Source organism: Epargyreus clarus, unplaced genomic scaffold (genome assembly GCF_041222505.1).
Source record: "Epargyreus clarus isolate Ecla_fem2 unplaced genomic scaffold, WU_Ecla_fem_2.2 ptg000010l, whole genome shotgun sequence".
NCBI classification, from domain to species: Eukaryota; Metazoa; Arthropoda; class Insecta; order Lepidoptera; family Hesperiidae; genus Epargyreus; species Epargyreus clarus.
In genome coordinates this window covers 3142148-3164341 of record NW_027332218.1, presented here as the reverse complement: position 1 = coordinate 3164341, position 22194 = coordinate 3142148, and the positions used below count along the sequence as shown (strand labels likewise).

General features: G+C 34.7%; 1 protein-coding gene across 1 annotated transcript; it reads right to left on the bottom strand.

Moving 5' to 3' along the window:
• Positions 1–490: 490 nt before the first annotated feature.
• Positions 491–21523, bottom strand: LOC140745620 (uncharacterized). Its single transcript, XM_073077557.1, has 17 exons — positions 21471–21523; positions 17022–17174; positions 14696–14783; positions 13668–13857; positions 12857–13054; positions 12290–12509; positions 11777–11996; positions 10890–11109; positions 10429–10696; positions 5872–6024; positions 4211–4298; positions 3610–3799; positions 2970–3167; positions 2072–2291; positions 1460–1679; positions 1053–1272; positions 491–784 (listed from the first exon to the last, which is right to left on the bottom strand). Exons 1-17 carry the CDS (start codon positions 21483–21485, stop codon positions 508–510), a joined length of 3138 nt encoding a protein of 1045 aa, XP_072933658.1. The 5' UTR covers positions 21486–21523; the 3' UTR covers positions 491–507.
• Between the last annotated feature and the right edge of the window lie 671 nt (positions 21524–22194).

Sequence of the window (22194 nt, the reverse complement as noted above, 5' to 3'; positions counted from 1 at the left end):
GATTTCTATAATACCAATATTGAAGCGCTTTTACGAGTAATTGCAAAGATAGGATGTAATTATTTCAAACAAAAATCTTATTATTTTTTTTATAATGTTACATAAAGTAAATAATTATAACATATTTATAATACACAAATGAGCATGTATGAGTGTGTATATAATTTACATTCACTGTCACCCATAACCCGTCACTAAATTAAAATAGAGCAAGGGAAAGTACCAGAGAAGAATAGCAGAAACACCGCTAATCCAGAAGAATAAGCTGGAACGCCTCATGCGCCACATCTTAAAATCCATAACACAGCGTCGATAGCCTGCTACATGGCAGAAATAATTATGGCACTGGAATCAGCACTGACAGGACGGAAAAACCCTTTCTACCACTTCCTAATAACTTAAACAACAAACAACAACAATTTCTTATCGATATATTCTAAAGAGAAATGGATTTAATTGTTTTTAAAAATACTGTAAAAATGATACAACAAATACTTAAAACCAAACTTAAGCTAATTTCTTTCTCTGTATATCAACTCGATACTCTTTGCTCTTATCAATCAATTTTAGTATAACAAACAGGATACAACCTAGGACTATCATAATAAGAGCCACGAGATCCACATAATACTTCTGGTACCAGGGTACGAAGAGTGCTGATGAGCGTAAGTGTGGAGCCCCACGTGTCTCCACCACATGCTGTACCCAATGGACTAGCGATGCGCCTGGTTTGATCGGACGGTCGTGGTAGATGAAGGACAGCTCCTTTGCTTTAGTTCTATACCTGGAATGAAAAAAATTGAGTTTGAGAGAATTTAAAACCAAATAAATAATCTATAAGGTCTCCACATTTTTATCTACCAACTATTTTATTAGATACGAAATACATGACAGTGAGACATTTAAATACTGAAATTGTAGCCTTATTAGTAATATTTCTAAAAATCAAAATAAATCGTTAAATCAAAAGCTAAAAGCAAAGACATAACTACATAAAAAAATAAAGCAATATTTCTTAGCAATCTGAAGCTACACATAATATGATTACATACTTGATATCAGTAAGAATATCCTCAATGGCCGCCTTTAACTTCTTGGTAAAGTTATTACCCAGCGTGACTTTTTTGGCAAAGCCACGCTTGACTGCTCTATCTATGTTGCTGAATTGATCGTAGAAGACCGGAACACCAATGATGGGGACCCCGAAGTGAACTGCCTCAGTGGTAGAAAGAAGACCGCCGTGAGTGATAAACAGAACGCAATTTGGATGAGCTGTAATGAATGGAAAATATTTTGATGTGGGAAATGATACTATTTAAAAACTAGTAAACTTAACCTGAAATCCTGAATCTAAAACTTTGAAGCTATAATAGATTTACCAATGTGTCACTATATTGACTAAATCAGCTATCGGTGATAACAAAACCCGATGCGAAATTATCACCATAAACCAACTTACCTAAAATACTTTGTTGCGGAGCCCATTTCAAAATATGGACATTATCTGGATATTTTTTCAAATCTCCTTCGAATTTCCATAGCACCGTATGTTTAATTTCACCAAACATCTTTATTAAGTCATCTAAGATGGTTTTCGGGAAATCCTTACTCTTCATATTTGATCCCATGCTAAAATATATAACGCCGTCTTTTCCATCGTCCATTATTTTTTTCAAATCCTGAAAATATTTAGTATTTTTTCTATGACCGGATACTCAGTAATATAAAACCAATACGGGTTAATAGATTTCATAAATGGAATATTATTTGACGACCCGCGTGGCGGAGCGGTCGCCATACCGGTCTGACGCGCAAAAGGTTACAAGTTTAATCCCCGGCCAGACAGATATCTGAATGATGAATTTAGATATCTGTTCTGGGTCTCGGTGTTTGTGTCTTCATCTTTGAGTGTGTCCGTGGCACCCACGATACAGGGAATCCTAATGTGGGGCTGTGAGTGTAGAAAGCGTTTAACATTATGTAGAACTCTGGAACTACGTCGATCAAGCAAATTAAGTTGATGTCACATTTTTGCTATCTTTATGTTACTTTTGACTGACTCAAAACTCACCGTGGATAAAGGCGGTGGGTTATCACCAACATGATAACCACCTATTGGTATCAGATTCTGAGGCATTTTTATCGCTTGACTTATAGAGTTGTGGGAGTAGCTCAACATGAGAGATGCGTTGTACCTCAACACGTCGTATGAGTCAACAAAGCCGTATTTCTTGCGCAAAATTGGGGCAAATGATCTCTCATAGACCTCTTTTTCTAGGGCATCATAATAGCTGCAATGTTTAAAGTTCTTGTCATTGTTCAATTATTTGAGTATATGTTTAATTATTGTTGTACAATTATTTTATTATGAACAGTCTGTCTATTGTTGTCTATTTTAATAGACAAAACTGATTTTTCGACATTAACTGACACTGCTCCGCCTCAATGACATAATTATATCTTTTCTTATATTATATGTATCCTTGAAATTATGTTTAAAATGTTGCATGTTAATAAGTTTTCTATATGCAACACCTGATTAAACCATTTTAATTAGTGCAACCTGTGCAAATAATACGCATATTATTGCGTATATGACCTGACATTGAAATCTAGCCTCATTAAGATCGTAATTGTGTATTGTTACGATTTTTTTTTAGAATAATGCAGCAGGCGAGCATGCAGTCCACCTGAAGGTAAGGGGCTATTGCCGCCCATGGACATCTGTGTTTAACCCCAGATAAACTTAGATACTCTTACTTGAGATCGGCCACAGATGCGCCGCTTTCCCTGAGGACTAAGCTGAAACTCCCCGGAAAAGTATGTCTCCCTTACCACGCCCTTCAAACCAGAACACAGCAGCGCTAAACACTGCTGTCATTAAGCAGAAATATTTGTGGCAGTGGTACGGTCGGAGTCGAACCACAAAAGTTTATAGCACAATGCATTATGAAAGTACCAAAACTTACTAATAACGGTTGAATTTGTAGGTGATCTGAAACCACAAATTCTTTACCCGCTGCATAAATGTGAAAGGTGGTAAATTGTTAACTTCTAAATTGGCTACGTAAGATGGGTTCGTGTCTTCGTCTATTAAGCCCAAAGCCACGAAGTTAGGCTCAAAGGGATACATCCAAATATAAGGGCATTTGAAAACAGCTGCAAACCTGAAAAAAAAATTAAAATTGAACTGGCGCAATGATTGCCTCAGAATATCTTCTATGGTATATCGTATATTATACATTCGGAGACATTTTTTTACAGGCTAGCTGTAGGCTATCCGTAGATATAAGAACAATATAATAGTTATAACCCAATCATTATTTAAAAATAGATTAGGTCGTAGTGTTTTTTTTTTGTTTAGATTTCAAGGCATTTTTGTCTTACAACAGCAATATCGCGCTTTTACATTTTGGATTTGAAAATTGTGGTTCAAAACTCCGAGACGTTTTCACATTTATAACAATACTGACAAGATCGTGGACTTTCAGCATTCGATAAAACATTAATATAATATCAAATTTCATATTCAATCAAAATTATTTTGCATTTTTTTTCGAACAATTGTCATAGCTCTAATTAGTCCTTTTTAAAAATAAGTCAGCTCACCCACAATATAGTTCATTAAACAACCACTCAGCTATAACCACATCGAAAGAATTAGTGGAATGTTCGAGAAAGTTCTTCATATTCTCGTTTTCGAGGGCAAGCATGCTAACATTCAACGTCAAGTGGAATATATCGTCCTGGTTCAGCCCTTGCTCCTTATTCATGAGGTGTTGTATACTGAAGGGATTGTCTGAAATCAGATAATTAAGGCAAGTTACAATAAGGAAAACGATATCATCGACTTCCTCTTTTGAAGTGAGATCATTTTGATTAATGAATTATACCCAATCTCTTTAATAAGTAAAATAGAAAGATACTTCAGCGCCTTGAAATTGGACGAAGCCACAAAAGGTGGATTTTTCAGTTATTTTTTTAATTCTTGACAAATAAAAAACATATTTAGAGAAAATGTACGTATAAATAACTACTACTACGTAATTTACCTAATTTATATATAAGTATTTCAAACATTTTAGGGACATTTTAGCAGGGGGACATGGCAAAACTTTATTTACGCAACAATTTCAATTTTTAAAACTGGTACACTTTCATGTTTTACTCATCTAAGGTCTATCTAAAGAATCTAGAGGAGAGAATATACCTGCAACGCCTATATTAGTGCAAGTAACATCAACGTAGGTTACATTTTGATGAAGAATTTGATCCATGAATGGTGTGATGTACGTCACCTGAAATAAACAATCCAAATAAAAAAATAGATCGTTATCGAAAATAAATATTAATATCTAAATAAAGAAATCAATAAAATTCAACAGAATTTTTAGCTCTTGAAGTTTCTGATGAACTCACAAGGTTAAAGCTGAAAATAATATAAGAAGAATTGGGATATCAAAAGCAGTAATAAATATACGAGTAGAAGGAACAATTTTAAAGCACCCTAGAACTTAATAGGAGTAAAGAGGTAGATATGAAACCAAAATCAGTGTAAGAGCCATAAGTATTTTTTTGGTGGTAGAACCTTTTGTGGTTCTACTCCGGCGGCACCACCGCCACACCTATTTCTACCTAATAACAGCAGTGTTAGGTGCTGCTGTGTTCCGGTTAGAAAGGTGTGGTAAGGGAGACAGACTTTTCCGAGGCGTTCCAGCTTAGTCTTCAGGAGTAGCGGCGCATCTGTGGCCGACCTCAAGTAGGAATATCTAATCCTATCTAGGGTTGATTACAGATGTCCATGGGCGGCAGTAATCAGCCCCAGAGAGGATTAGATATTACTACCTGAGGTCGGCCACAGATGCGCCGCTATCGCTGAAGACTAAGCGAAGAACTAAAGAACGCCTCAGAAAAGTATGTCTCCTTTACCACCCGCCCTTCAAACTAGAACACAGCAGCGCTTAACACTGCTGTTATGAGGCAGAAATAGGTGTGGCGGTGGTACCGCCTGAATGGGACCACAATGGATTGTACCACCTTTAAATAAGGTTATTGTTATTATTGTGTATGTTTATAATGCAAGCTCTGTTAGAATATGATATTCTTGCTTATTATAATCATACTTTATTAAGAAAGAAAATTATGAAGAATACATTTTGATTTTCTTTGTATCCGATTAGTTTCACATTCCACAGTTTGTCTTGACTGTATAAAATTCAACCTTCAAATATATCTAAAGAATTTTCTCTTCAATAACATGTTGTTTGCTAGATATTCTGACACCTTTTGTTATTTCATTCATTTAAAACTACCTAAAAGTTTATCGTATAACAGACGAAGGGCGTATGTAGATAAAAACTATTTTTTATAAAACTGTCTTAGGCAACCTAGTTTCAGTCACTTGTTGGTAGCAGACCCTCATTGAATTGAGGTACTGTCTCTATTGGGCATAGATGCCTTGCTATATCTGCTTTCCATAGGCCTCCTTGTTGGCCAAGACCAGAACTGTTTTTTAAGAACGCCCTCAAAACTTTGTCAGGCATTTAGAAACATTGTGAAGAAATCACGATGTTTTCTTACATCGTTAAAGTAAATGATAATTAATAGCTAAAATACATTTGCCGTCGGTATACGAGGAGGTACGGTAGACGGTACACTGAGAGGGTGTCGAGGATCCGAAGATCGGACCACTAGATTGAAAAGCCAAATTGCACAGATATATCACCTGAAACGACTTGTTAAATTCACCCTGATGGTGAAATAATTATTTGAGATCTCTAAATTCAAACGGCGATTTGAGTGGAGTATATTAGGGAAGGCCTATGTCCAGGAATAGACTTTTAAAGACTTATGGATGTATCATCTACTGACCTCATGACCAGCGTTCAGCAAGTGTCGAACCAATCCATTACCAAGGTTGCCGTGACTCCTCGCAGGGTGCGGGAACACCACCAGGATCTTGTATCCTTCACACAATTCTATCAATGTCACGATTATCAAAGTCTTCAAAGACATTTTAGTAACCTGAAAACATTCAATAATTGTTTTATTTCTTTCTTTCACTTTTTTATCTAAAAACGAATCGCTAAATGATCTATCTAAGTTATTTTATATTTCTAAGGTTGAGTGCCTTCCTTGTATATCAATAATGAAACCATATAGGTACACCACGGGTTCTACCTGAAGCCGATCACAGAAGCGCTGCCGCTCCTGCAGACTAAGTTCGTCGTTTCATATGTAAGTTATGATGATACAAAACACATAGAGGATTTTAATTTTTTATATAATTAGGAGTAGTGTGCAATCAATACGATCATGCGATCCACGTGATGGTAAGTGGCTACTGCCGCCCATGGACATCTGTAATCAACCCCAGATAGGATAAGATATTCCTACCTGACGTCGGCCACAGATGTGCTGCTACCTCTGAGGACTAAGCTGGAACGCCGCGAAAAGTATGTCCCCCTTACCACACCCTTCAAAACGGAACACAGCAGCGCTGCTCTTATGAGGCAGAAATAGGTGTGGCGGTGGTGCCGCCGGAGTCGAACCACAAAAGTTTCTACCACCTTCAAAGGTACATTTTATGACTAAATTGACTTATAGAAAAACTACTGATAAACCTAACACAATTGCCTCCACATATTTTATCGCGTTTTTATGTAATTACACATAGATATGCAAGGAAATAGGAGTGAGTTAGACTTGTCATAAATGGCAATATACCTAAATTAAATATTATTTTTGTATTACTTTTTTGTAGTTAATAAATATATATATTTATATATCACACGACTAAAATAAATGGCATGTGTGTACAATAGTTTATAAGAACATAATAAGAATTATAAAATTGGCTTGAATGCATACACGCACACGCGTGGGTATAAAAGCGCCATATCAGGATTTTATTACAAGACCTGTCTATTAAAAATCAATAAAACGACCAACTTACCACAATACCACAATTAGGATAGTCTTATTAGTATTTTTATTACTCGCTCACATATATTACCATGTTAATAGAGTACTTAATTATATTCTAATCGTTTGTATAAATTTAATTAATATAGTGCTTATCAAACATAATATATTAAGTATGTTTAAAACTTTTTAACGCTAATGAATACTGCGGTATCTATTGAGTCAGAATTTCTCAAACTTGTACCTCCACTTTCTTTAAAAAAATAGTCGAAGATAGACCAAAATAAGATGTGTATTATCAATTAATATGATAGATGAGCTTGTTTTTTGCCTAAAATGGTCAATTCTAGGTGCAGTTCTTTATTAATGCCTGCACTTGCGACCTAATTATTGTGATGTTACATGCATGAGTTGTTAAGCGCCTGCTATTACATAAACTTAGAATCCCGTACGATTAATTGCAGTACCTCAAGGGGTACACCTCACTTTGAGAACCCTATATAACTGTATTTTTGCTAAAGCGTTTTTCCTTATCTAATATAATTACAAGCTACCGCAAAGTAAGGACTCATATGAACTACGGGTAAACGATAAACTTTATTACTTATTTACAGTAATTTAAGGAAAACCCTTTCTCATTGCGTTTATGTCTGGAAGTACAGGTACTTAGGCCGTTTGTCCCTGTAGTTCCGGGACCAGAATAGGGCTACGGTATCCCCTGCCTGTCGTAAGAGGCGACTAAAAGGGGCTTCCGGGGTTGCGGGCGGCAAGAGTGGGAGCTCGAACTGCCCGGCTAGTGACCCCGGGAAGGACGGCGGTATGTGTGGTCGCATACCGTCGTGCCCACCAGACGGTGTGGCGAGCGTCAAGCTCACCTGAGCAGAGCCCGATGGGGCAACGCGCTAAGAGGACTCCGGTTGCGTTCCTTTGGAGATCCCGGAGTTCTCTACGCAGCGCCGAGGACGGCCACCGGGGGGGTTTTAGTGCGGTAAGAATCCCACATAACCCCGTGCCGCTCCCACGGCATAGGGTACCTTTTGAAGGTTTCCCCCTCGTAACCAAAAAAAAAAAAAAAAAAAAAGGTACTTAGGCCGTTAGTCCTAAATAAGCGATTTGCCGTAGTTATCCATTTTATAGACTTTATGACAGCCTAGACAAAGAAAAAAATGTAAAGCATTGTATCGTATAAATAGGCACGTAACTTAAATAGTCAATGATTTTGAGACTAAGAATACCCAATATAATTTTGTAATCCATTGAACAATTCACACTAATTTATAATATATTTATAATTAAGCTAGCTGACCCGGCAAACGTTGTGTTGCCATATAAATAAAAAAATGTTAAGGGTGAACAACCATTATCACTTAGGGGTATGAAGAATTCATACCCCTCATAGCCGATTCTCAGACTTACTGAATATATAAAATTTGGTGAAAATCGGTAAAGCCGTTTCAGAGGAGTACGGTAACTAAAGTTGTGACACAAAAAATTTATATATAAAATTTATAACAAAAATATATTTATAATATACTCAATTTTTTTCTATTTTTATTCACTTATAACAATACTGTACATTTTTTCTCATATTATCACATAAAACTTAACTTTTCGTTTACATTTCCATGTTTAAGTTAACACTTACATTACGTTTAAACATCGCACGAAACTAGTGATGTCCGATTGTCGCAGCGCGTGGCACGCGTCTGTACAATAATTTATTAAGCGAATTGATCGTACACTTTTGTAGACAAATCATTAATTTGGACTCTTTAGACTGAAGTTGTAAAGAGTAGCTGTCGGCAACGTATATTTGATCAGCTTTACTATGTAGTGGACGACTGTTCCGTTTACTACTTCAGTCTTATAAAAAACTAACTGTACCTTTTTATAGTGAACAAGGGACCTTCAAAAGGAATCCGGTGTCGCCATCCTTCAGGGGGTTGCTGACAGGATAGTTCGAGCTCCTACTTTTGCCGCCAACAACCTTGGAAGTCCCCTTTTAGTCCTCTCTTACGACAAAAGTGTCCAGGCCTGCGGATGTGGTGGGTTCTTCCCGCAAGTCGTTAATAGATGGCGCCACATTTATATGCGTAATTTTGGTATCTCCTAATCACCTTGCTAACCAGTAAATAGCAGCTTTACACTGCTGCTGTTTGAATAGAACAGAAATACTAATCATAATGCTAAAGTCGTGTAAGTCGTAATGAATTTTATTTAGTTCATTTTTAAGTTTTTCTATAGATATCTATTAAATAATAAAAAACTGAAACCTTGTACTCAGACTCACTCTTATATTTATCCCTCTGAGATCCATTGTGTTTGTTTAAGAGAAAAAATTTAAAAAAAAATGAAATTATGAGGTTTTGGGATTACATTCAGCATAGATATTAAAAAAAACGTCAAATGCATCATGTGACATGAAACAACATAATAAAAAATATGTGTATTGCTAGTAAAGTATTTTTTTCTTTTAATTTTAAATTATCCTAAAACAAAACTCATTGTTTCCGAAAGTACCCTAACTTCTCATGTCTGTTTATACGGCGCGGTTCTTAATTATTGACAGATGGTTTGTACAGTTGCCACAAACTCCTAATAAAATATACTTATAAAACTTTTAATTAGGTATTTTTTAAATTGAAGTAGAAAACCAGCATGCAGTCCACTTATAGTAAGTGGTTACTGCAATCCATAAATACCTGTAATAAGCCCCCTGTAGTGTATGATAAGTAATATGAAGGTTTTGTCGTCTCACGTGTACACGCCGCGAACAATGGTATGGTGTGAGCGGGGCATGGTCCCCCCTCATTCTGCTGGAAGCTATGATGTAAGAAGTGTGTGGTGTGTACAGCAATGAGTCGATACTTTAATGTAGGGTGAATAATTATAAGTTGAAACACAAACAGTACACCCCCATAAGATTAGATTCGTAACTTAAGTTCCTAAGTTGGAACGCCGTAGATAACTATGTCTCCCTTCAAACCATAACATAGCAGTGCTTAACAATGCTATTAGGCAGAAAGAGGGTGGCGGTGTTGGCTCTGGAGTTGAACCACAAATGGTTATAGTGGTATAGTGGGTTACTAAAGGTATGGGTAAGGAACATCAGAATGGTATTACATTCACCTTAAACTTTACATTATTATTATAGGCTTAGTTACTTATCGGTTTTATTTAACCTAAATAAATAATTAAAGATGTATAATTAAAACATTTTTATTAACCGTCTTCCCAAATTATTCGTCATGTTTGTTTATTACCCTAGCCGTCACTCTGCTATCATCAGTATTATAGATTTTGTAAAATTATTAATACGTACATTCTTTCTTATTTATAACAAAATAAATCTACTTCCATCACTTTGAAAGTATTGTATAACATTCTCCCAATAAACATATTCCAAAATAGAATTGATTTCTAGAAATACTATCAAATACCTGATAATAAAGTTATATAATAATACAAAAAACAACATTACACCCTAATGAGAACTCAATCTAATTTCTTCCTCAATATATCGACTCGAAACTCTCTGATCATCGTAACCAACATCGCTATACAAAATAGGGCACAGCCTAGAACTATTATAATAAGAGCTATGAGATCCAAATAATACTTCTGGTACCAGGGTACAGAGAACGCTGGTGACCGTAAGTGCGAGGCTCCGTGTGTCTTCACTACATGCTCTACCGAGTGCACTAGTGATGCCCCTGGCGTGACAGGACTGTCGTGGTAGATTAAGGATAACTCCTTCGCTTTGGTTGTGTATCTGGATGAAAAAAAATGTTAGATTCAGATCCTTGGTTGTATCTAACATTCAAATAAAAACACTGTATATAAACATTGTAGTTGATTTTCATATTCTACTTTAATAATTATGTAATTATAAGTAAAACGTAAATGATAACAAAGTGACCACAATAATTCACAAATAATTCGAAAATCGGTCTCAAAAGACTTACCGGACATCAGTAAGAATATCTTTAATGGTCGCCTTCAAATCATTGGCAAAGTTTGGACCCAATTCGACCTTTTTAGCAAAGCCATGCATGACTGCTCTGTTCACATTGCTGAACTGGTCGAAGAAGACGGGAATACCAATGATAGGAACCCCGAAGTGAATTGCCTCGGTGGTGGAGAGAAGTCCGCCGTGCGTGATGAACAGTATGCAGTTTGGGTGAGCTGAAATGCAACAGACTTAAAATATAGATAGTTTTTTCATGTAAGAATCCCATGAGCAAGGCGATGATTTAATGGATTCGCAGTAAAACGGATTTACTATATTTATTATTAATCTTTGTATAAGGCCTTTTTGAAACTACTTATAAGTTTTGGTCACATCAAGATATAAGTGCCAAATTTCATCGCATTTAATCCAAAACTTTAAAAGCCCTTTTAAATATTATGTCCCAACAGTTAATACCAATTATTTAAAATCTACTAGATAATCCTGTCATATTTTGAAAACGAATCTAAAATTCGACTCATTTATACGACGCAAGTTTTAGCCTGTTCTGTTATAATAATATTGAAGGACAACTTGACTAACATCATCTAAATAACATATCACATTCTTGCTAAGGAACAATAGGTACTTTTGATTATTTTTAAGGAATTATACAAGTTTATCGTTTGTACCTGCCTTATGAGAACTCATCACTATTAATAAACTTATCTAAAATACTTTGTTGTGGGGCCCATTTGACGATATGGACATTATTTGGATAATTTGTCAAGTTTGCTTCGAATTTGCACACAATGGTATGTTCTACTGATTATTTTTAAGGAATTATACAAGTTTATCGTTTGTACCTGCCTTATGAGAACTCATCACTATTAATAAACTTACCTAAAATACTTTGTTGTGGGGCCCATTTGACGATATGGACATTATTTGGATAATTTGTCAAGTTTGCTTCGAATTTCCACACAATGGTATGTTCTATTTCGCTAAAGACCTTAATCAAATTATCTAAAGTGGTTTTTGCGAAGTCCTTACTCTTTAAATTTGATCCCATGCTGAAGTATATTACACCATTTTTTCCATCATCCATTATTTTTTTCAAATCCTGAAAATATTCAGTAATCATAATATTACTAACCAGGAAATAAGTACACAAGAATTTTTGATCTATACATATAAAGCCATAGATAATTAAAGTTTAGTATCAGCACATTACGTTTCCCATATCTCATTTGCAATTGACAACCAAATTACCTTAATTAGTACCTTAATTTTTTGTGACGGGGCGAAACCTTTAAAAGGCACGGTGACGCTCTCTCGACAGCCATTTGAGATTTTTACCCACTAAAACCCTTGCCATGCAGTTGCATTGAACTGATATAAAAACTCAAAACTCACCGTGGGTAAGGGCGGAGGATTATCATCAACGTGATAGCCACCTACTGGAATCAGATTCTGAGGTAACTTTAAAGCTTGGCTCAAAGGGTTGTTAGAGTAGCTCAGCATGAGAGACGCATTGTATCTCAACTCGTCATACGCCTCAACAAAGCCGTGCCTCTTCATCAGAATTGGCGCAAATACACTTTCATACGTCTCTTTTTCTAGGGCCTCGTAATAGCTGGAATGTTTAAAATGTGAATATAATCGGTTTTAAATAAACTCACTACCGCTTTATATATTTCTGTTACCTGCCGTGTAGTGTGTTACTTTACCGCACCTTTCAAATTATATAGCAGCAGCCCTTATACGGTGTCTAATATTAGACTTCGATCCCATTGGAACAAATGTTTCAATTCAAAATACATAATAATTATAATTATATGAAACTAAAGGAAGATGGGCATAAAAAAATCTTTCAGAGTATCAAATTAACTAAATAGGTATACGATGGACTCACGGACATCGACGAGCCAATACCATAAATGCCCTATTAATATTTCGAAACAAAATGGTGTTTATACTTACAAATAGTAATTCAATTTGTAGGTAATCTGAAACAACAGATTCCTTATCCGCTGCAGAAATGTGAAGGGTGGTGTTATATTGAGTTCAATGTTAGCTGCGTAAGCTGGATTGGTGTCTTCATCTATTAAACTCAAAGCCACGAAGTTAGGCTCGAAAGGGAATACCCAAATATAAGGGCATTTGAATACTGCTGAGAATCTGAGAGAAAAGTTGAAAATTAGACTTCAGGACTCGTCACCCCGTAGCAGGATTCCTTACTCATGTGAATGTACTCGTATGCTATGTGCTATGCCATGATAATATTCAGAGACAAGTATCAATACCCAATGGCATTTGAGAATCAAAGTAAAAAATGATATAAAAACAAGGCACAAACTACACAAGTTTTGAATCGCAAATAAAGATAAGTCTCCATCTCTCCGTACAGTTTAATTTCAGAACTTCACCTGTGATTATTCCTTATGTGGCGCTACTATTATCTGGGTTCCGCTGCAAGTGACGTTACATTTTTTAAGATTGCAGTTATGCATGAATATCGTGTGGACTTTTAACAATAGATTGTGACATGTTTGTAAGTTCGATCCAAAGAATTAGTTTATGGGACGCCTTTGCTTCATACGACCTATTTCCTATTAAATCTTGGGCCACCTTCAAGCCACTCGATCTTTTAAAATATTGAGTCACCTTTGAATCAAATCCCTTTTAAATGAACCGTTTTGCTATTAAATCTTCAGTCACCATTGTACTTTGTTGCTATAAAATTGTATATACCTTGGGACCACTGGGCCTTTTTGTTATTTAATCTACTTACCCACTATGCAACTCATTAAACATCCACTCTGCTACCACCACATCGAAAGATTCTGTGGAATGTTCGAGAAAATTCTTCATATTCTCGTTTCCGAAGGCGAGTATCGAGATATTTCGCATCATATGGAAAATTCTGTGCTGGTCTAATGCTGTTTCTTTGCTTAGTATCCGTTCTATATTCAAGGGCATAGCTGAAATCAGACAATTAGATATGATTTATATAACGATATATGAAATTATTTTCCTCTTCATAATACGTGAAACGAAGGCAATAGTGAATGACTCTAGTCCACTTATTAGTTGGTCCACTTTATACATCTTTGAGATATTTATGGAAAACTTCGAAGAGCTCTTCATGACATTTTCTCACTTGTATCTTGCCAAGACCAAATTCCGGAGCAATAACGCAAGAGACGAAATTTTGTTCAAATTATTTAATAAACAACTTTGTCGATTTAAAGTATTGTGATGAAATATTAGCTAGTTATAACATGATATAATTAAAATTAAGTTTAAGTTCAATTAATATTTAACGGATGATTAAACAAAATATTTTTTTACCTACGACCTTATTCTTCGCATTATCTTAATTTCATATTATTCTTAATTAAACAAGTTTAAGAATAATATGAAGTTAAGATAACGTCTTTTATTTTAACGACTACTATTTTTGTGTTAATGTGCCAAAGAATCGTTTACTACTTAATATCACATCAGAAGAGACGGCTTCTTCTTTGTGGTACAGCTCTTGCGGTTACATAAATCTCTGCCTAATAACAACGGTGATAACACCGGCCCGTTGTTATACTCATAAGAGCTGCTGTGTTCTGGTTTGCAGGGAATACGGGAGTCCTACCAACGCATATATTCATGCGTTACATTACAATGCGTGATGATTGTGCAATACCTTTTTTGTGAGACGATCGGTAATTCCAAAGTTTGGCTTTGGCTTTCTTCCATTCGGAAGAGACATGTAAATCAGTGAAGACATTTATATTTCTGGATAAGATTAAAAACAAAAAATGTTACCTGCAAATATTTTACTGGTGGTACTAACGTCAATATAGGTTAGATTTTGTTGAGGAGTGTCCTTCACAAACGGTGTGATGTATGTCACCTAAAATCAATTAAAATAATTAAATATTGATGTCCTTCATACCCTAAAAGACAAATATATATTAAATATAATATGTAAGTCAGCCTATAGGCTTATAGCGAATTTCGTAACAATAACTTTCGCGTAACCGCTCCAATTTTGCCGTCCCTGACGTTTGCTGTCCTGGGCAATTGCCTGAATTGTGCCGCCCTAAATCGGTCCCTCCTACAAGACCACCTACTGAAGATATAAAGAGGTAGAGGTCTCTCGTAGAGAACTCTCGTATCGTGTTTATGGATAAAAAAACTTATTCTTAAATTTTTTTAAATATGAAAACATCACATAAACTTTTATATACACAGTTGTGCTGTTATGTATTTCGTAATTCTCCTTGTTATTTCTTTGTATATTGTTCGTTAAATAATATTATCATAATAATTTGGTTAACAATAATGAGATGACTTGTATTCTTTCTTTCAATTTACATATATGTACTTAAGTACTTACGTAAGATTTTAATGTGTAACATAAATAATATTTCGACAATAATTTGTTGATTATTCTAGTTTGATATAATAGTGTACAATTCTCTTGAAGTGTAATAGATTTAATAGACTTGAGTATTTTACGGAATATGCATAACGATGGCCGCTATAAAACAATAACTAAAATTTAAAGACCTTGAAAATTAATAACCCGCTACTTTTCGGCGTATCTCGCTTTAATGGAACCGTGGTCGGTAGACGGTTCAAATTTTCACAATATATTTACTTTTATGGCAGCTATGATACCAAATAATAAAAGTAAAAAATAAATGAAAATACTTTGACTCCCATTTGTATTTTTTTATTACAATTTCACATTTTGAGATAAACGTTTATTATGTGATGCGAAACGTACCTTTATTGTTATAAAATAGAATTGTTCCTCCAAGGTCATTGCTATCACAAGCGTTTTTTTTTTCTCATTCAATTACGGTGTGTTTGAGGCAGCATGAGTCTATCCAAAACCAACAGTTTTAATTTAATTTGATTTATTTTTATATTCTTGTCTTTATTCTATTTATTCTATAAATTTATTAGCATGTCGAATTTAATCTTTTGAGCTCCTAAAAACGAATTATACAAAGTGGCGCAAAAGTCAATACTCCATCAGAAAATGCTACTTTTTACCACGCTTTTATTAGCTTGGGTTGTATCTTTGTATGTATGTATGTAACGGAATGTAATCTTTGAACTCGATTTGTACCGACTTTGAACGGTCCGATTAATTAAATATTTTGAACAATTATCAAGAACCGATGGCAACACACGATTTTGATAATTTTATCCCATTCTCCTCATCAGGATCGTCAGGAATCAGGATTAACGATTTTCCTTGTGCGTGGTTTATATTAGAGTGGTTTTTAGTTTTTAAACTAGAATTATTTGCATTTTTTTGTCACTTTTAAGTAAACAGATACAAAAAACACGTTAATAAAACATGAATCGCTATACCCCTCAAGAACAAGTGGTTTGGTGATTTGCACTGGCCGACAAGGTTTAGCCATTCTAGACTTCTTTTTTGTCGTTTATTAAAGTCATGAGTCTACCTCAAGAAGCATCAGATTCTTGAAGCCTTGAAAGAGAGTATCTGTCAGGAACGTGCCTGCCGAATGTTCTGGAAGAGTGAGAGATTGCATGCACAGAAAAGTTCCACTATCCACCTCCTGACTCTATCATCAGACCTTTGTTACCTAAGAATATCTATTGGACTGTGCCAAATTCCAGGGATTAATTAGTAACCCCTAAAAAGTACACTACCCTCCTAGTGTGTGTTGGTTTATTACAAGTGAACCTAATATTTAATAAACTAAATCTTTCGATAAGGAAAAATCAATTTTGTCTTAGCATATTTGTAAATAGATTAGATAAAAAAGAAGAGAAAATAATCATATTTTAAACAAGATTAACTCTGACGTGCCTACATATATAACTACACACATTTTTCTAATTATGCAATATAATTCTATATGCCTGTGTGTTCAGACTATACGTTAAGATGTTTATTCCATTGAAAAAAGATTATTATACTTTTTACTACTTTTAGGGGTTTGACTGATGCCTTGTATCAGCCGCCAAATGAAATGAAAATCAATTATAATCATATACGTGGTTTACATAAGATATATTTGACTGGTGTAATGGCAAAACTTCTATACAAAGCATTCGTTGTTTTTATTTGATCTTAAAATTATGTTATTAACGTCTTTGGACTAACCTCGTGACCAGCTTTCAGCAAATGTCGCACCAGTCCATCACCAAGGTTGCCGTGACTCCTCGCTGGGTGAGGAAACACCACCAGAATCTTGTAGCCTTCACATTTCACCATCAACGTCGCTATTATGAGCAACTTCAAGGACATTATCGCGACCTGGAAACATTAAATAAACTCGTGTTTGTTTGTTGGATTTGCGCATAAACAATATTATCTTTCAATGCACAGGTCATAGGATTATTGATCTACAAGATAATGTACTTTGTAGAAATAATAGGTCAAGTGCAAGTTAAGCTTACACGCTGTGTTTCGTACCACCAAATTTTCATTTATTTTTATTGTTATTGCATATGTGTGTGAAGTTTAAAATAGATGCATTGTGAAAATTTATTCCTTTTACGCTTCAATAGTTACAACAATGCCGAAAAATACAGATTTCTTGTATGAAAACCCCTTTTTTTTAATTATTAGCATTTGTTGCTATAGCGGGCATAAAGACATACTGCACAAAATTTAATCTTAAATTAAATATTAGTAAAACTAAAATAATACATTTTTGTTCAACAAAAGCATATAATAAGCCTATAAATATAATGTTTGGGCAACAAAAAATACAAATGGTAGAAAATGTTAAATACTTGGGTGTTACAGTATGCGAAAACTTGCCATATTTGTATTTGCTATCAGATGGAATTTTTATACCTTCTATGATAATCATCATAATGGCAAATTTGACTTATAGCCCGGTCAATTTAGACATAAAAGTTGTGATCAAATAGCAAAAATTCCGGGAGATCTACATTTCCGTAGAGACCTTGGGTTTACCATTACAAGTAAAGTGTCAAAAGTCCCCATCGACCGGATGTGTGCGTTGGCACTTATTCGAAGTCAAACGTCAAAATTTTAGGTTTTTTGAAGCTGAATCACGCTATCGCAGTTTTCTAAGAACCTTACATATATACAAGCTCTAAACTCAGATTGTTGGAGCACGGTCGCTACCCGGACATGATCACCTAGCCCGGCGGGAGATCTCCCTTTGCCAAAGTTGAGACCCCGTTGTTGTCGATGCGCCCGCGCCGGTTTAAGCTTTGTAACCGTTACGCGACCGTTATATTTTGTTTGCCTATCGCTAGCTTTCTTTTCCTGTATTGTTCCACGTACTTTCTTTGCCTTCTCCTCTTAATCTTTCATGTCTTCTGTGGTTGTGTTTATCCTAATCGTGTGTTTGTGAATATGACTGTCAAATACTTATCACCTGGACTTTTTCTGATTTTTCAACTCCTTCATTACATTTACGAGCCCACAGGGACTTTTGACACTTTATTTGTAATGGTAAACCCAAGGTCTCTACGGAAATTTAGCTTTCCCGGGATTTTTGCTATTTCAATTGTCTAATTTGATTTTAATTACAATGATATTAATTTATAATAATAATATTAATCAATTATATGACATTTTAATCGCATTATGTTATTGTCCTAGCTATTGTTTTGAAGACTTGGATAATGTATTATTTATTGTTATTATGTACAACTATTATTTGACCTCGATTATTATTATTATTTTGTTTCTTTTGCAGTTATATAAATGCTAATTGTAAATATTTTAATTTCTTATAAATACCTAATTTCGCACACCCAATGGGGTAGGACATATGAAAATATGTTAATTTTAAGACCCATGTATACCACTATGTTATTGCAAATAAACTGAATTGAATTGAATTGAATATGTGTTATCTATTGTTAGTATCTATTGTTTAAGATGTAGAGTGATAGACGAACAGACAACAAAGGCATAGTATTAGGATACGAGGCAATTGTTAAGGAAAATATCGCAAAGAAATTTAACATGCTTTCGTTATCTATAACGATGTCATACCCGTAATTGTTTTGTCAAAATATACACATATTTTATTATTTTTACATTCATATATTTAATATTAACAGGCAAGAGAAATACCTAACCAACATATGGTGTATTTCATTTGAAATATTTAAGGACAATCTATTTTTACAAACATACCTCTAGTTCAAAAATGACTTGCATATTAATACCAGATTACATTAAGAGTTTTATATCAAGTATCATCCAAGTACTCTTTTTATAATATTTGCTAAATATAGTCTATAAGTACCATTAAACGCCTCATACAGAAAACTGACGTTTAGTGATGCTGGGCTTGGTGGCGGTGGTCTTTAAAGGGTTAATAAAAAATATACATAAATATAATGCAACGTTGATTTCACAAATCAAATAGATCGGTCGATTATTTTTCGAGTCTTGCAGATGTAAGGTTAGACGAGGTTAGGGCAATGGCCGTTTTTTGCCGGCCCGCGAATGTAATGCTAACGCTTCTCGCGACCCGGCATCGAGCGTCCAGAGGAACGCCGCGGAGTTTTAGTTGATAAGAGTCCGACATATCCCTTTCGCACCCCCGGGCATAAAAAAATAGCCGTTTTTTATTGGCGCTTTATCTTTGAAAGTACATGTGATAATTATTTCATGGTATTTACACACGGATTGAATTCGACTCGCACTTGAACAGATTTTGTTATTTAAAGATAAATATTGTTTACTTTGAGATTGAGTTATCCCAGTAGATAACTCGATCTCAAATTAGAAGCTACAAAGTGTGTCAGTCACATAACAATATTTAGGTGTAATTTTCTTGAGGCAAACGCAAAAAGGTACCTAGCTATTATATTTGACCGTGAGCAAATAACGTTGCTAATTATTTGGATGACTGTTACGAATTACTTTAATCTTAACAATTAATATCCAAGTAACACATATGTATTTCTAAATATAGATAGATAATTACAATTGTTATTGTAGATAATAAAAATTGAAATTATTTAAGAATTAGCTATTTAAGAATTTTAACAATCAATAACTCTTAATTAACTTAATTGGCATTTCACCACAACTGGATATTCAACACAATTATTAAGATATTTTAATTTACTTATTACTCGTTATTCTATTTTACTAGACTAACCTAAGCGAGCGAAATTGTTATAAATTATTTAAGAAAATAAAATTATCTGGTTCCCTACTCGTGGGAAATTGGTGTCAAAACTGTATAAAAACAATTTTGTATGGAAAGGGAACATTCCTTTACAATTTAAAGTTAAAACATCGTCGAATTTACAAGTTATGTGGATACAAATATAGCAACTTCATCAACAACCCATTATTGTCCCACTGCTGGGCACGGGTCTCCTCTCATAATGAGAAGGATTAGGCCATAGTCCATAGTCCAAGTAACACATATGTATTTCTAAATATAGATAGATAATTACAATTGTTATTGTAGATAATAAAAATTGAAATTATTTAAGAATTAGCTATTTAAGAATTTTAACAATCAATAACTCTTAATTAACTTAATTGGCATTTCACCACAACTGGATATTCAACACAATTATTAAGATATTTTAATTTACTTATTACTCGTTATTCTATTTTACTAGACTAACCTAAGCGAGCGAAATTGTTATAAATTATTTAAGAAAATAAAATTATCTGGTTCCCTACTCGTGGGAAATTGGTGTCAAAACTGTATAAAAACAATTTTGTATGGAAAGGGAACATTCCTTTACAATTTAAAGTTAAAACATCGTCGAATTTACAAGTTATGTGGATACAAATATAGCAACTTCATCAACAACCCATTATTGCCCCACTGCTGGGCACGGGTCTCCTCTCATAATGAGAAGGATTAGGCCATAGTCCACCGCGCTGGCCAAGTGCGTATCGGTAGACTTTACATACCTTTGAGATTTTTTTTATAAATCTCTCAGGTATGCAGATTTTCTCACGATGTTTTGCTTCACCGTTTAGCAAGTGATAATTAATTTCTAATACGCACATAACTTTGAAAAATCGGAGGTGCGTGTCTGGGATTTGAACCTCGGACCCCTCGATCGAGAGGAAGAGTTTTTAACCACTAGGCTATCACTGTTTTTTTTTAACATAGCAACTGATTAATATTATAAAGATAGTACTAATAGAAAAAATAGGGTTTTAAGTAAGGTGGAATACGCATTTAAAAACCATTAATAGTTCATTAGTCTTAGGCTCCTTCAAAAGGGCAACCTCAATTTAGAGCTGTCATTCGACTTAAGCCGGGATTAAAAAACCTTAACATACATACCGCCTGTAAGTTGAAAATAAAAAATATATATTTTATTATATTGATATTATGCAAATACGCTTGTAGTTTAGAAATAGGTATTAATAATATTAAAATAACAGATAGACGATTTTATTTAATTACGTAAAATTCGCACTATTATCACCTATTTATATTTTAATCAGCACTAACCTTAACCTAATCTATTTTCACATCTCGATATTTATCTGCATTACACAATATTTTTTTAACATAAAATTTTCACTTAACACTTAACTTCTCGTTTACATTTCCATGTTTAAGTTAACACTTACATTACGTTCGAACATCGTAGCAGACTAGTGATGTCCGGTTTCCTCAACGCGTGGAACGCATGTGTGTTATGTATCTATTTTGTTATGGGCCTTGATTGATAGTAGATTGTACATTCGGATCGAAAAGTCATTCTTAGATTTATAAAATAATATAAGAATAGCAGAGGAGCATGCAGTTCACTTGATGATAAGTGGCTATTGCCGCTCATGGACATCTGTAATCAAACCCAGATTAGATTCCTATCTCAGGAATGCCTCAGAAAAGTATGCCCGTACCCTTTAAACCAGAACACTGTTGTAAGGCAGAAATAGGTGTGACGGCGGTACCGCCGGAGTGAAACCACATAGGATTCTACCAGCTTCAATGATTCAAGACGTTTTAAATAAGTAAAAATATTACTACACAGTGACCGGTCCATGAATTTCGTTTAAGAGAGACTTGATCCAGCTAGAAATTTGTCGAAAAAAACCTTCTTCCTGTAAAGAGAAGTTAGTGTGCAGTCTCCAAAATAATTCGGTGAAATATTAAAGGTGTACTTTCGGTCCTAAGTTGATTCATACTTTAAAAGGTGGTAGAGTATAGTTCGACCAGGCAGGTTCCACCTCCAGGCCTTTTTCTAGCGTGAAAGCGTTCTAACTGTCCTTGAAAGAATATAGACGCCAGCTGACTTACAAACGATGCGATTATTTTAATTCTAAGGGGTGACGAATCTGTGATCGGCTT